This window comes from Strigops habroptila, chromosome 4, assembly GCF_004027225.2.
Source record: "Strigops habroptila isolate Jane chromosome 4, bStrHab1.2.pri, whole genome shotgun sequence".
NCBI classification, from domain to species: Eukaryota; Metazoa; Chordata; class Aves; order Psittaciformes; family Psittacidae; genus Strigops; species Strigops habroptila.
Window position 1 is genome coordinate 58,407,692 of NC_046358.1, and position 14,512 is coordinate 58,422,203.

At 36.9% G+C, this 14,512-nt stretch overlaps 1 protein-coding gene across 9 annotated transcripts in view; it reads right to left on the reverse strand.

Moving 5' to 3' along the window:
* The window catches only part of PPFIBP2 (PPFIA binding protein 2), a 107,024-nt gene that overhangs the window by 60,842 nt on the left and 31,670 nt on the right, over positions 1–14,512 (reverse strand). For 6 of the 9 annotated variants that reach the window (XR_003990916.1, XM_030482517.1, XM_030482520.1 and 3 more), the window contains exon 3: positions 11,597–11,811. Coding sequence is in view for 5 of the 9 variants with exons in the window: in XM_030482517.1 (XP_030338377.1) it covers positions 11,597–11,811 (215 nt within the window). In the remaining 4 variants the exon portion in view is untranslated. Of the gene's footprint in view, positions 1–1,264; positions 1,410–11,596; positions 11,812–14,512 lie in introns of those variants that run through there. The other 3 variants (XM_030482522.1, XM_030482521.1, XM_030482523.1) reach the window with 2 other exon arrangements.

Here is a 14,512-nt window from a genome sequence, read left to right on the forward strand (position 1 = left end):
TGAACAACTGATTGTTGCACACACAAGGACAATTGCTTGGGCAGTGCCTATTGAGACCAAATCACAGCTGTCTCCATGAAATTCTTGTGATGATCTCAGAACTTATCTCCCCATTTTCTCCAGTTTCTATAGCCAAACTCACCCCTGCATTTAAGGTGAAATAAAACAGCATTTTGGAAGAGCCAGTGTCAAAGCTGCCCACAATACTAATGATATATAAAAAGAACTCAAAGCCTGAAGCTGTATAGTGCCCTGAAAAGCAGTTCATATAGGGACCTGCCTCACCTAGTCATCTACTCACATTCCAAACTGTGAAAGTCACAAATATGTGAAGGAGTTTCTGCAAGGGATGTGGGCTTTTATTATTTCAACCATCCTTGATATTTTTTATTTGATGAACCTTCAACAATATAAAGTAAGAGGGAACAACATAAACTTAGACTTCCAGCTTTCTACATGTATGAATTTACCTGTTGTTACTTAAAGTCACAACAATGACAAGAAAAATATTACTAGTTTTTAGAAAGTTAGTGCTGTAAGTTTTCTCGAGGTGCTAGGATACCTCAAATCACCAGTAACTGTGACAAGATCATTTCCAAAAGTAAACCATGCTACAAGACAGATCTGAAGAGGACTTGGGTTGCTCTGTACATAGAATGTACTTATTCTATGCTGGTTGTAGAAGTTTTTATGTGTCTTCAAGTTGATGAGAGCAGCTATTTCTTGAATAGCTCACACCATCTGGCAAAAGCCTTAGTACCTTGTCCATTAAAAAAAAAAAATCATAAAAATTATGATGCACTTAATATAGCACACTTCTCTATGCATGACAGCCTCTGCCATGGCTGACAAACTAAAGACAGAATAGGGGTTTTCTTGACATTAAACATGAACTCCCTACAGCTTAAGACACTTTTCCCCCCAGAAAACTAGTCATCTAATTATGGAGAACAACAAATACATCAAAATTTATCTCAAAATACTGCATATCCCATAGCACCACACTACCGAGACTCAGGTTCCAGATTTCATGCATTTCAAAACATAGGCTCTAAGACTATCATTTCAGGCTCATTTAGGGAAGCGGGAAGCATACCCTCTCTTAAAACATACCACCCCACATCATCGGCTAATGATTTTGGTTTTCATTTAAAAAAAACACAGAAAAACTTTATCACTCCACTTACTAGTGCCTTGGTGTAGCGTCTGCAGCTAGGTGAATATCCATTTCCCCTCTTAAAAGGATTTTAAATGACAAACATACCTTATTTCTGCCTTGTCATTTCTCCTGGATTTCATGCAAAGGCCTCTAGATTCTGCTACAGTCATTCTTCCTGATTAGAAGGTAAACGTGTCTGAATTTTCTTCATCTTATCAGCCACGAATGTTGACAACATACCTTCCAGGTGGTCACATGTTCGCTTTTAGCCTGTCACCTGCATGCTGAACTATTTATCCTGCTTGAGCTTTGGCCTGAAAGAGTTTCGGACACCAACTGAATGCAAATCGATTGTGTTGTTTCCCCCTTCCTCCCCCCAGAGTAGTTTAGAATACTTTTCCATTTCACTGGAAAGGCAGGTTAGCCTCTCTGGGCAATGTGAAAATAAGGAAAATATGTTGCAATCTGAAGATTGCTTCACTGGGTTACCACTGTATTTTTTTCTTATTTTTAGGAAATCCATGTCCCTGTGTAGTTCTTTGTCAAATACTAACTTCTAGTTCAGCAGAGAATTAAAAACCAAACAAATAAAACTCCCCACGATCACTGCCGTAGCACCACCCTTGAGTGTTACTCCAGGGAAGGACCTAGCTATTACTCCCTTCCCCCACCATACTGTTTATTTCTACATGTCATCTCCAAACATAAACGAAAACACTCATCACGGCAATATAAATGCAATGTAGGACACTAAAATGCTTAAAATTAACAAAGTTCTTTTACTCCGCAAGCTGTATGAAAATTCATCAGGATTTATTTGCCAGTTCTGTACTTCCATAGAAAACTGCTGAGTGCTGCCACTGTTGATAGGACCAAAAGCTCCATTTGCTGACCACCAGTTGTGCTAGGCACATGAATATCTGCTGATACATAACCCATAAAAAACTCTCACCTAAGCAATCCATTGTTTTATTAGTCAGAATGTAAAATATTTCAAACAAGATTTTAAATGTTTCAAATAGTAAACAGACATGTCGTAACAACACTGAAACTGAAAGTAACAGAATGCTTTAAACAACCAGTTACACTTCTCATGTCCCTGCATTCCAGACATATGAGCAGGCAAGAAAACATCCACAAATCCTATTAGAACTATGGAGGCAAGGGCTATCTGACTGTCTGGAGTATTCTCTCTTCTCCTACCAACAGCAGAGCCAAGGAAGCATCGAGTTCTTTGCTTTGCCACTACTTTCCCCCTTTCTTCCACCTAGCTGAGGTCATATGAACATAATAAAACTATATTTATTACTGCTATTTTAACAATTTTTATTTTTATTCAATTACTCTGTGCTTAAACACAGGGTTTTGTCATGTTTCAGAGCAGCACGAATGCAAACTGTCAATAGCCTTCTTGTATTGGCACAGCATTGCCTGGGAGGTCAGAGGGCATAGGAATATGAAGCACCACAGAAGTTCTCCAGCCTCCATTAGGTCCAGGTCCATAGAACATAGAACCTCTCTTCCTTTTGAGCAATAAGTTTTAAATAGTTTTGGTTTTGAAACCCATCAGCCTCTGAAAACACTGGAAGAACATACACTCAGTTTTTCAGGCCAAGAACTGAAATGAGCAACTATGCGTCTTCCCAGCCTCATCAGAGGAATCCAGCTGAGTACAGACCTGCAACAAAAATTTCCTCATTCCCAAGAATTAATATCAACTTTTCCTACATCCATTACTCTGCGCTCCTCCCAATTCTAGTATTTGGGTTGCCTTGGAAACAAAGGGATTAGGACCAGATTTGAAAAGGGAAAAATTTCATCAGCATGCCAATTCACACACCTGCCATTCTCATGCTGCAAAAAAAAAAATGCAAGAGCTTCAGAGTGAAGAAAGAGCGAATATGAGAATATGCCTGCACAGGAATACTTGTATTAAAAAAAAAAAAATAATTCAGGCCACTTGTGCAAAAGAGAACAGAGGAAGAAATCCTTTTTACATGGTGAGGAATGGCTCCAGAAATATTGATGAAGCATTTCCAACAAGATAATTTGTCTTAAGAGTCATGACTAACTGATAACGCCTAAGTGACAGAGAAAGATGAAACTCTTGGAACAGAAGGGCATAAAATACTGCATTCTGTATATGAGCATATTTGCTTTACTTGTTATAATTAAAATAGAAAATAAACATCTATCTGGGGAAACAGACTGGAAATAATGTTATACATTATGTTATACTTCATATATGTTAACACACACATAAACAAATAATTCTTTCCCAGCATAAAATGCACTCAATCCTAATAGCTGAATTCTCTGATTAAAATCTGTATTTCAGAACTTATCAGGCTTGGATAGCCATTAGTTCCAAGCCAGCATGGTTAACCCTCACCCTTACTGCATATTCAGGGAAGGGGGAAGGTAATACTTCAAACAGGTGCTGACATCTTTGGAGTCATTCCCATCTGCAGGCTGTATCAGGTATCTCTAGCACTACTATGTCCTTTCTGGTTATTGGTCAAGTAATAACTAAGCCTTGGCTTGCATGAAGACTGTATTACCAATATTTAGATGAAGTTACTGTTTATTAATTCATTTACAGACATTTGCACACTCCTGGCATTTTCAAACATTCTTTGCTATATGCTGAAATGCCTTTTCCAGCCCAAGTTCTAGAAGAACTGTAACTTTTTGCATTAAACTTGTTTAGAAGAAAATGTAGGCACACATCAGATTTTCTCTTCTACATATCAGAGCAGAAAGAAATGTAAAAAAACCAAACAACCAAAAAAAACCCCCAAACTAGAATAATCTGCAGATAAATCTTTACAAGGCCCTTATTTCTGATAAGGAATATACAAATACTTGTTATTTTCTTCTTAAGCATTTCATTATTTCAGGAAAATCAAGCACATGTTTATCTACTTGTGAAGACCAGCAGCATGCCAATATATTGTGTAATACGTCTAAAATAAGCATAATTTGTTTCCATTTTTGAAAGATCACAAAACCTGAAAATACATTTAGTTGCATTTTAACTAAATACAGGTCTGTTTATTACTAGTCTATTATTCTAAAAGAGAACACAAAATAATATTGTGAATTATATTGTTGTGAATTATATTACTGCTATGTTTGTCATAACTGATAACATTCAGCAAATTATATATGTAAGCCTACCCAAAATCTGTGAAATCTGAAAAAAAGTTATATACAGGACCTTTAAAAAGAAAATTTTGCCTCTGGCCTCTTTATTTATAACTTATCTGTTAATACCATCGTTTAATGAAATAATTCTCTCTTACCAATACCTCTGTCCATTACTTCATGGAAAACGCTTTCCAATGTTTTCTCTAGCTACAATCAAAACCCCAGATATTTTGGAGCAATTACATTTACACATTAATATTTGTTAAATTAATACAGTGTATCACATTTAAATCAGTCACTAGCAGTGCATCTGCAAATTCTAGTGACAGATCACAATCTACAATGAAAAGGGACACCGCGCATAACACTACACTCAAAAGAAAAGATGAACTAATGTGATATTCAGCCACCTAGGCACCGAAAGAAGGCACCAAAGCCAACAGCTAAGTTAGATAAATGGAACTGAATGAATCATATTCATGCTTTTGAAGCCTAACATGCAATTTCCCTATACAATCATGGCCTCCTACAGAGCAGTCCTCTATTTCCTCTGACAGTATCAAGGTGTGGATACCTGTGTAGGTGAGGATGGTGTCCAAGGGCTAACTGTCACAATATGTCAATAGACTGCCTTGAAGTCTTGGAAAAAGTAACATATAAAAATACAGGCCTTGCTGTTATAACAGGAATATCACCTTTCTTCCTTGAGTATGCTAAGCCTAAGGCCATGACACAATTCAGTTTAATCACTTCTGGTCATTGTAGCTCAAAGGCGTCTCTGTTAAACATTAATGACTATTACAAGGGTGAAAGAAAACACCAAAAACTAATCTCACCATGTCATTTTAAGAGAGAGAGAGATCTACATCAGTGCTACTCACTGCGAAGATATTTTAAGCTTCTATTAGTTCTTCGTGCAGAGAAGACTTCCCTACCTGTGCTGACAGCTACTACAGCAAGCAGTCACAGTCAGAGATGATAGGGTTGACTCCCAGACAAAGCGACCACAGAACATGAAAAAAAAATCAGGCCCGACTTACAAGCATTCCATGCGAGCTGTGTACATCCCCTTTCCACTAGCTCCAAGGAGCTGTCTAGTATTTATAAATAACTCCACACATCAAGGACACTGCTGTTTCTTGTGTGCTGTGAATCGCTCTAATGTGCTTGGGGAACTCTGAGAGGACCAGATCTTCCAGTCCAGGGCTTCCATGCATCATTAACTCATTAAAAAAGAGCGGGAGCACAGCAGAGGACTGGCTCATATAACTTTCAACTCTGACTACTGCTCAGCAAACATATCCATCTAATGTTTCAAGTTGGCAAAAATAAACATGAATGCTTACGGAATGACGGCTTTTCTACACTGTCCCAAGTGGGCTCTACTGGTCCATTTTCAATTTAACATGTGTTAATACCTCTTGGCAATGGGAAGATTCATCTATATATATCTCCATCGTGACTCTCAACAATTGAGTTCTACAGTCAGACCTACCAGCAGATAAATACACTGGCTTTAACTGGCATTGCTCAGAATATATTCTCTTCCCACTCAGCTGTTGCTGAAAAATTCTATTGATACTTTTATAAAAACATGTTTTCAAGGACACTGAAGTGCTCTGCATTACGGTAATTTTCTGTCTCTGTTCTAGACAGATAACTCTGCAAAATGAATCTCAGAGAACAGTGAAATAAAGAGACCTGTCATTATGTTTCAGCAAAGCACTAACATATGCTTAAAATAAAACTCGAAAGTAATTTTAAAACTTCACAAACTCCACCAAGTCAGAATTCTGAACTGGGGTTTACTGCTTAATCCATGTCCCTGTGAAGACACTGGGAAAGAAAAAACCCCACCATCCTTGATTTTAACATGCAGTGGAAATAATCTCTTCTGAATGTTAATCCTGACCAAATGGCAATCAAAACTCTAAGAAAATCCTATTTCTGCTAAAAAGTCTCATTTTACCACTACAAAAACACAGGGCACAAAATGAGACAAAGCACAGCATACATCACATTATTTTAACAAATAGCCTTTACCACACATTCCTCTACTATCTCTTCTGCTCTTTCCCCCTTTCTGTTTCTTCAAATCTAGAAAATATCTAAAGGTTTTCAGAATTAGGCTTCCAAGAAAAAAACATACTCAGGAAAATACTAATGAGTTTTCACGAATCAACATTTTAATGGTCAGTATATAAAGCTACATGGTGAAGTGGCTTGCTTTAAATATAGATGTTCCACTGGAAGGAAGATCATGTTTTGTCATCCTGGAAATGAAGCTTTCAGTTATGCTTAAAATTGTTTCAGCACCACTGTAAGAACACTAGGGTTGCTCTTTACTCAGAAATGGGTTCCATAAAGAGATGGAGAATAAAAAAAGACAAATTAACAGTGCAGCAGCTCATTTAGAGTTATGAAATGAAACTGTAACTAAATACATTCTCTCACAGCTCACCAAGTCAAACAGTCAGTTGCTACTGAAGCAGTTAATTTTTAATGCTGAAATTACTACCTGCTTTGTGATATGTCATGTGGTCACTATTTATTTAGCAATACTAAAATATTTAGCAAGACGCATTGAAACTACACACAAAATTGTTTTATAAGAATTCTCCATGATAATCTCCAGGACTTTCTGTTCTGTTTTAAAGGCCAAAGAATTTACAGTCATAAAACATGTAAAACACTCCAGACATTACTTCAAGGCAAAAAACTTTAATACATTTAAGTCTATAATTAAAGATGCTTTATTCCATTTAACTTCGTCAAAAAAATTGTGCAGTTAGAGCAACTATTAAATCCTCATTCTACGATATATGGCACTAATCGTGCTAAATTAAGCCCTAACTTTGTCAAACCTATTTCATCTATCTCAAGGCAGTGGCAGCACAGTTGCTGTGCTCAGTTATACTGTAAACTCAGGAACCTGACGTGTTCACAGATCCCAGACCACAGAAATGCAAAAAGGAGCCTTTTCAAAAAGCTTAAGTTCTATAAATGGTGTGCCTCTTCCTTAGGGGATTGTTGAGGATAAGCACAAAATACAACTCCATCAAATCACTACCAATGGTTCCATAAAAAAGTAATAAAGCAGATGCTTTCAAAAGAGGAAGTAAGCAAGGTATGATACGGTATGAAACATGATGTCTAAAGTTTTCACACTCTAGGCACATCTAAATTTCCCATATCTTTGGTATTTATACCTACAGCAGACAGACCAAAGAGCAGAACAGTTACAGTAAGGACAACAACAGAGACAAACAAACCACACCAAAGCAACAACAACAAAAACCACCCTAAAACCCCAAATGAAACCAAAAGAAATCAAACTAACCACAAACCACAACTTAGTGATATTTAACGTATGATAAATTCCATAGATTGATACTATGGAATTTGAGAAAACGAAGACTCAAGTAAGACCAGCTATAGGATCTATAATCATCACAGAAGCTTCCTGACTGGTCAGTAATAAGCCAATGTGCCTCAAAGCAGACCAAAAGGCTAAACTCCAGTCTTACCTATTTAAACACCAGGTGTAGTTCAGCACACGAAGTGGCAATTACCAAAGCTGCAAAGCTACTTATTTATAATGCCAGCAGGGCAATTTTTTGCAGGTGTTAGTTTCTAGATGATACTCCAATACTAATAAACAGCACAAAGAAAGTTCTGGCACTTTTGTCCTCTAACCTGCAATCCCACATAAGGCTGTGTGGCACAAACACAACTAGTAGGGATAGCCATACCTCTGCCTCAGAGAGCTTTCAGGGCTGCACTAGGTTCTGATGATTGCTAATGCAGAAGCAGCATACAAGAAAATAGTTGGGACTTCTATTCCATACTTCTGCTTAAACCAAAATGCTAGCTGTTAAATGTTGTTTGATACTATCCAGCAGCAATTAGTCCTGAGTCATCTTTCTGACTCTCCTTTCTGTGGTTTTCCATAAAAGCAAATATATAGGGCAGTAGCAAAACACAAATTCACATTATTTGCATAAGGCACATTGTTTGTACTCTTGATTAAGGACGGCAGCTGCAATGGTTTTTAATGCAATTTTCAAGCATGCATTTAAGTAAAGAAAAATCATAAAATAACACTTTTCTTGAAAGGAGCATGCTTATCTACATTTAAAATAAACATCAGGCTGCTTTTTGTATCTTTAGTTTCTAATGTATTCCTAGTGAGGATCAGCTGGGAATATTTTTGACCTCACCAATTCCTGTATAATGTTAGAAACAAAGCACCTGCAGTATTCTCTAAAACCAGTGGTTTATTCAGTACATGCTAGAGCAGCCCTTCAGCTTCAAAGGAAGGTGCACTAACCTCAAAAATAAACAGATGTGGAATTAATCGTCCACAACAGAAAATCCCCCTCCAATTCAGCCTGTAATAGCTCCAAAAAAAAAGCTCAAAGTATCAGTTCACCATCCACTCCAAAGTTTGTTACAATTCAGCTATGGCTACTGTCAGCAAATGTTGTTTGATATAACTTTTCAGGTGAATGCAACAATTAAAATACATTGCAAATCTCTGCAAGGAATCATTAGCCTACACTTCAAAGAGAGTACTTAGAAGAGACACTTTGTAGCAAATTCCACTTGAGAACATCTGGATTTTCTGTGCAATAATGTTTTACCTGATAGTTACCAGCTGCAGCATCTAAGAACGCACACCTGAGGGGTGCCTGCGTGAGCCTGTGGGGCTCCTGCTCCCCAGTGCATGGGTTAACAGACCGCAGGGTGCTCCATGAGTACACACAAAAGCTAAAGCACCCACATGTCCATTAGATGTATGTAAACAGGGGAACCCAGATCCACAGAAGAGGCTGTTCATGCTTGTAACCAGCCCCAGCTGTGAGAAGAAACGCGTGCATGTATTTGTGAATGCATATGTGTGTATGTCTGTGCGATTCCAGCTTTTTGGAATTAGTTACAGAACTGAATTTGAAATTTGTAGGTGTTTGTTAAACATTCCTTAAGCGTCTAGTATTCTGGTTTATCTCTTCCATTGCTGATGTTGAACCTAACTATATAGTTCACTGATTTCTAGTTAATTATGTCTTTAATAAATCCACGAACTGCTTCATTCTCAATGTGTTTAAACCGTGGGCACTGAGCAGGGTTTTTTTTATGACACTCCAACATTTCACAGACTAATGATTACCAAACTTTGTCTGTGCTTCCAATGTGAATGGATTCACTGAGCTACAGAGTTCTCATTCTCTATAGCTTAACTATCCTTTTTCACATCTCAAGTATCATGTTTCAGAGCACTGGGCTGGAATTAAGGAATTTTCAGTATGGGACAGACTCACAGAATCAACTAGGTTGATTCACCCTCTCTGTGAAGAAATTTTTCCTAATATCCAATCTAAACCTCCCTTGGTGCAGCTTGAGGCTGTTACCTCATAATAGCCATAACTATGAAATACATATTTAGATGCTCTTAAGGTCTTTTCTAACCCTAACCATTCTATGATTCTATATTCCATTCTACTGAATTGAGCTGAATTTATTCTCAATTCCCAAGTCAAACTGCTGCTTTTCAGTGGAGGAAGCACTTCCATTTTTGAAGTCCATGGAAGCTGTGTGCATGCTTACAAATTATTTACATTTTTAAAAAATATGAAAAAGGTCTACAGATACATAGATTACTATCCATTTTCAAATAACGGTCACAGCAGCTGTGTGCTACTCTCCTTTTGCATGCCTTTAAAAGAAGTGTAGAATTCATTAACACAGAACAGCGCAAAACATTTTAAAAACAGTGATCTCAACATACTGCACTGGAGATATGCTACCACTTTCCCCTGTTCTGTTGGTTCTGAATCCAGACTGAATGAATGCCACTGGGCAAATGAATGCCACTCTTGATGCACTGGACAAGATTTCTTGGACATAAGTAAACTGCAACTCTAAGAGGGAACTGTGGCTTCTGTTTTGGCTGTTTTTCCATGGAAAAGAAGAAATAGATTAATATGAGGAGTCAAAACATGAAGTATTCCCTACATTGTAGAGCTGAAAAGCTAGCTTAATTAATATTTCTGCAAGAGAAGGGCCAAAAGCCAGACCACCAGCTTCAAACTCTTCAACTTAGTAGTTCAGGGCCAACTTTACTGTGAACAACTCCAAAAATTTATGTCTTTTATGCATTAAAAATATATTTCAGCTATTGCAAAGCTTTGAAAAAGCATTAAAATTTCTGGTATGTCAGGAAGTCAGTAAGAGCTGGCCTGAGGATATGGACTCAAAATCTAACACTGCAAATCCAAATTAATCATGGCCTCCACCTTTTGCTTTCAAAACTGACACCAAATTCTCATTCCTTTCTCTCATACAGTCCTAAACAGGACCTTCCAGCCATAGATCTGCACTCTGTAGAGAATGCCAACAAAATATCAGTTGACAAGTTCAAACAAAAGCACAATCTCATAAGAGTGACAAAGCCAGAAGAAAATCCATTCATCTAGAAAACTTTTCGGAAGCTGACGAAGTGATAGGTAGGTTTTACTCATTCAGAAACCATTATTCACTTGCAGTGGCAGGCTTGGTGAAGAGGAGTGTTCTGGCACTGCTGTTTCTGTTCCTTCATATCCAATGGATGTCTTCTTTTAAGGTCTGTCTGAAGATGTGCTCCTCACCTGGTAAGCCTTAACCTTTTCCAGTATAGTCACGTGTTTATTCCCCATCTATCCCAGTATGAATGTCTCACATTCAGAAGCTAGAGCTTTCTTGTGTTTACCACCACTGCCTGGAGTACAAGATACTTCAGAAGTTCATACTACCCATAGTTAAGGTAAAAGAAATGTAGTGAGGGAAAGGATAGAAGAGTCATCCAATTTGAATCTGTCCCTTCAACAGACAATGCCACCATATTCGAAATTGGTGGTTTAAAAACGAAACTAGTTTTTATGACTAGTTATAAACTTGTTTGTTACCTCCAACAAAGAACCACCAACAACAAAAAAACAAACAAACAAACAAACAAAAAACAACACAGAAAAGGTATCTTTTTTGGTAGTCCATTTTTACTATCTATTCTCTCACCAAGGACAAAGTAAGCTTTTTTACCAACTTCTTTTACTCTTATATCTGCATGGCTTTAGTAATCAGCACATAAAGTGCTTTTTTCTCTTTCTAAAGAGCACATAAATTGTTTGCCATCCCCTGTAGTTCTCTAAGTATGCAGATTTCAGTTATCATAAAAATAATTGAAGAATAAAAATACTCGAACCGATGCTGTTTGCAAACAAAATGGAAAAGCTATAAATAATCACTCACCAGATTCTCTTCAAACCACTCCCGTATACACACTGCTGTGGCCCCTGGAATTTGATTTCGCAATGCTTCTTTCTCTTGAGGATCCTCTAGCATTTCCAGTGCCATCTTTAGATCTTCCAGCAGATGCAAAATTTGAAATGTGCCCAAGTATACTGATGGAGCAGGTGACACAATATCATAACCACCATTAGCATACTCTGTAGCTGACTTTGTACCTAAACCAAGTGAAACCAGGAGAGACAATAATGTTAAACAACTGTTTTGCAAATGACAAATATATAGGTACTACACATTGCAACATTTGGACTTCAGATGCTAACTGACAAGTATCAGTATTTCAGGCTTACGAATACTTGAGTTAGTCTCTAGATAAATAACAAACACTGAAGAATTAAATATGAGAATATGTACAAGCATATTGAAAAAGAATTCTGATCTAGAAAACACTTGCAATGTCTGTTAAATTATAAATGTCAAAACCTCACCACCAATCACTTGTAATTTTCCATGGGTACCATGAGATGTCACTAACTTCTCAGCTACATAGAAATCTCCACACAGCAGCGTTAAGCAACTTAAGAAAGACGAAGGCAGTTCTTTGACAAGAAAGTTATATGAAAACAGAACGTGTTACCAGAGCTAGAAAAATATATGACCTTGAGCAGGTCTAAAACCTTCCCTCAGAGAACAAACCCCAACAATTTAGCAATAAAAATGACTAATGAAACTTTGCTAGCTCTCTAAATTACAAATAGCTCTCCAAATTACAACAACTCCCTCCTGCCAGCCCTCCAGCACCCATATTATTTTCACAAGAACAATAAGCACAACAATAAACGTATCTCACTTGATGGAAGAATTATAAGCAATACAAATTCTAATATCTCCAAATCTTTTTGTCTTGCTACTGTGTTTCAATGAGATGCACATTAAAATGAGCTGTAATTTCTTAGTCCTGAATTTCAGACCTTGGTTTAATATCCCTTTGTTTCTTTCAGAACTCATCAGATGGAAAACTTCTACTTGCTCTACTTTTTTTTTTTTTTCCTCCTCCTTTTTTACAATTCATTGCCTCAGGTACATAATAGACTGTACTTATGTCTTCATTCCTGTTCTCTCTGGCATAAACAACCACATTTTCTCCCTTCATGGAAAATCTTTTCTTAGGCTTTTGATCATTTGTGTGTTGGATCTACGTAGCATAGAGTATTCCTTAGAAGAATGCATCATTGATCTACACAAGGGGATTATAATAATCTCTATACTATTCTTTGTTTTACTGCTGTGTTTAACGTAATTTACATCTTAGTTATGAAAGGAACAGAAATCATTACTGGGCCTTTGAAAATTAGTTGCTAAGTTATTTTCCCCAAGCAGATGTATCTAATTTGAAACCCAATGCTTAACTTTACTCAAAGCTTTCAGGAAAATTCTAAATAATATTAACCAAGTCTTCTTCAACCACTGCTTTAATGACACAAAGAATTCTGTTAGATCTGTGCAAAAAATTGTGTGGTTTGAACTCTACTGTACGATGCATATGGGGTTTTTTTAAATTGTTTTAAACAATGCAAAACCATCCCTAGAAATTTGTAAAGTTTTGAAAGGCTCAGTAGCAGGGATTTCATATTTTTTTTAAAGCAACACTCATTTTTGCTACTGAAGTATTACATATAGTCTCAACCTCTTTTCAAACTTGGAATATTTGCTATTTGGTCCTGCTGACTTCCGCTGCTTATGAGTCTATTTTAAGACCTCGAAAGTGAGATATCATCTTAATTTCTGGCTAAGACCACGTCCAAGATAAAGCTTCTTCAGTATCAGGTGCTACAAAGACTGCTACGTAAGACAATTTCACCTTATAAATCAACATCGTCTTCCTGAATTATTTCCTTTTGAGGAGAGGATCAACTAACAGTTGTGCTGGATTTGAGTATTCTAATCACTAAGAGATATTTTCCTGTGTATTTCTATACTCTCACCTACTCATGCCAGCTTAGTTGTTTCTGTTTATGCACTTCCTAATGCAGATCAATGTTCAACTCTTGCAACGAAAATAGCAGATTTCCAAATGGTGTAAGAGCCATTTGGGTCATATAACCTCTTAAATCTTTTCATTTAGCCATAGTGCTTCACTAGTCACTTTCCAGAAGGGATACACACACAAAGTAGCATTGATGCTACTTTTAAAGATCTACCTTCCTTGATTATTGTGATTAAGACCTTTAAACTAGTTTTCTCACTCTTTCTTTTGAAAAACTCCATGCTAATTTTTTCTGTCTTTTTGCTTAGCAAGTACTTTTCAAACCAAAACTGCAGACAGGATCCAAATTTACTTCATAACCAGCTTTGGTAGCTCCCCCTTCAATGAACTGACAATTCAAAATAGATATGGAATGGAAAAAACTTAATAGAGCATTCTGTTATAGTATTCTTCATGTTATTTATGTGAATACTTTTTATATACAGGCAAGAGAGAAACAAGCAAACAAAAATCCACACAATCCAAACCAACCGTACACTTTCAGGACCACAACCAATACTTTAGTTGTGAAATAAAAGCTATAATCTTTAAACTGAAGCTGAATACAGATATAAACCAATTGTTCATGAGTTCAATTATACTAGGTAGGCAGTTTACACCACCAAATATAGAGCCATACCATACACACCACTGTAACTTTCTTGATAGTATTGGTGACATCTTCCCTCCCCAGTCTAAATGCCTCACTACGTATCACATCTTGCCTCCATCCTTAGATTATCATGGCTACAACATTACTGGTAACATCTACCTTCTACAGAAAGTAATTTAAAATTCTGTAGGAAAACTCAATCACAATGAAATTCACACATTTGGGCATGCCTTTATTTGATTTGCCTCTACCAAAACATCAAGGGAAAAAGCCATATATG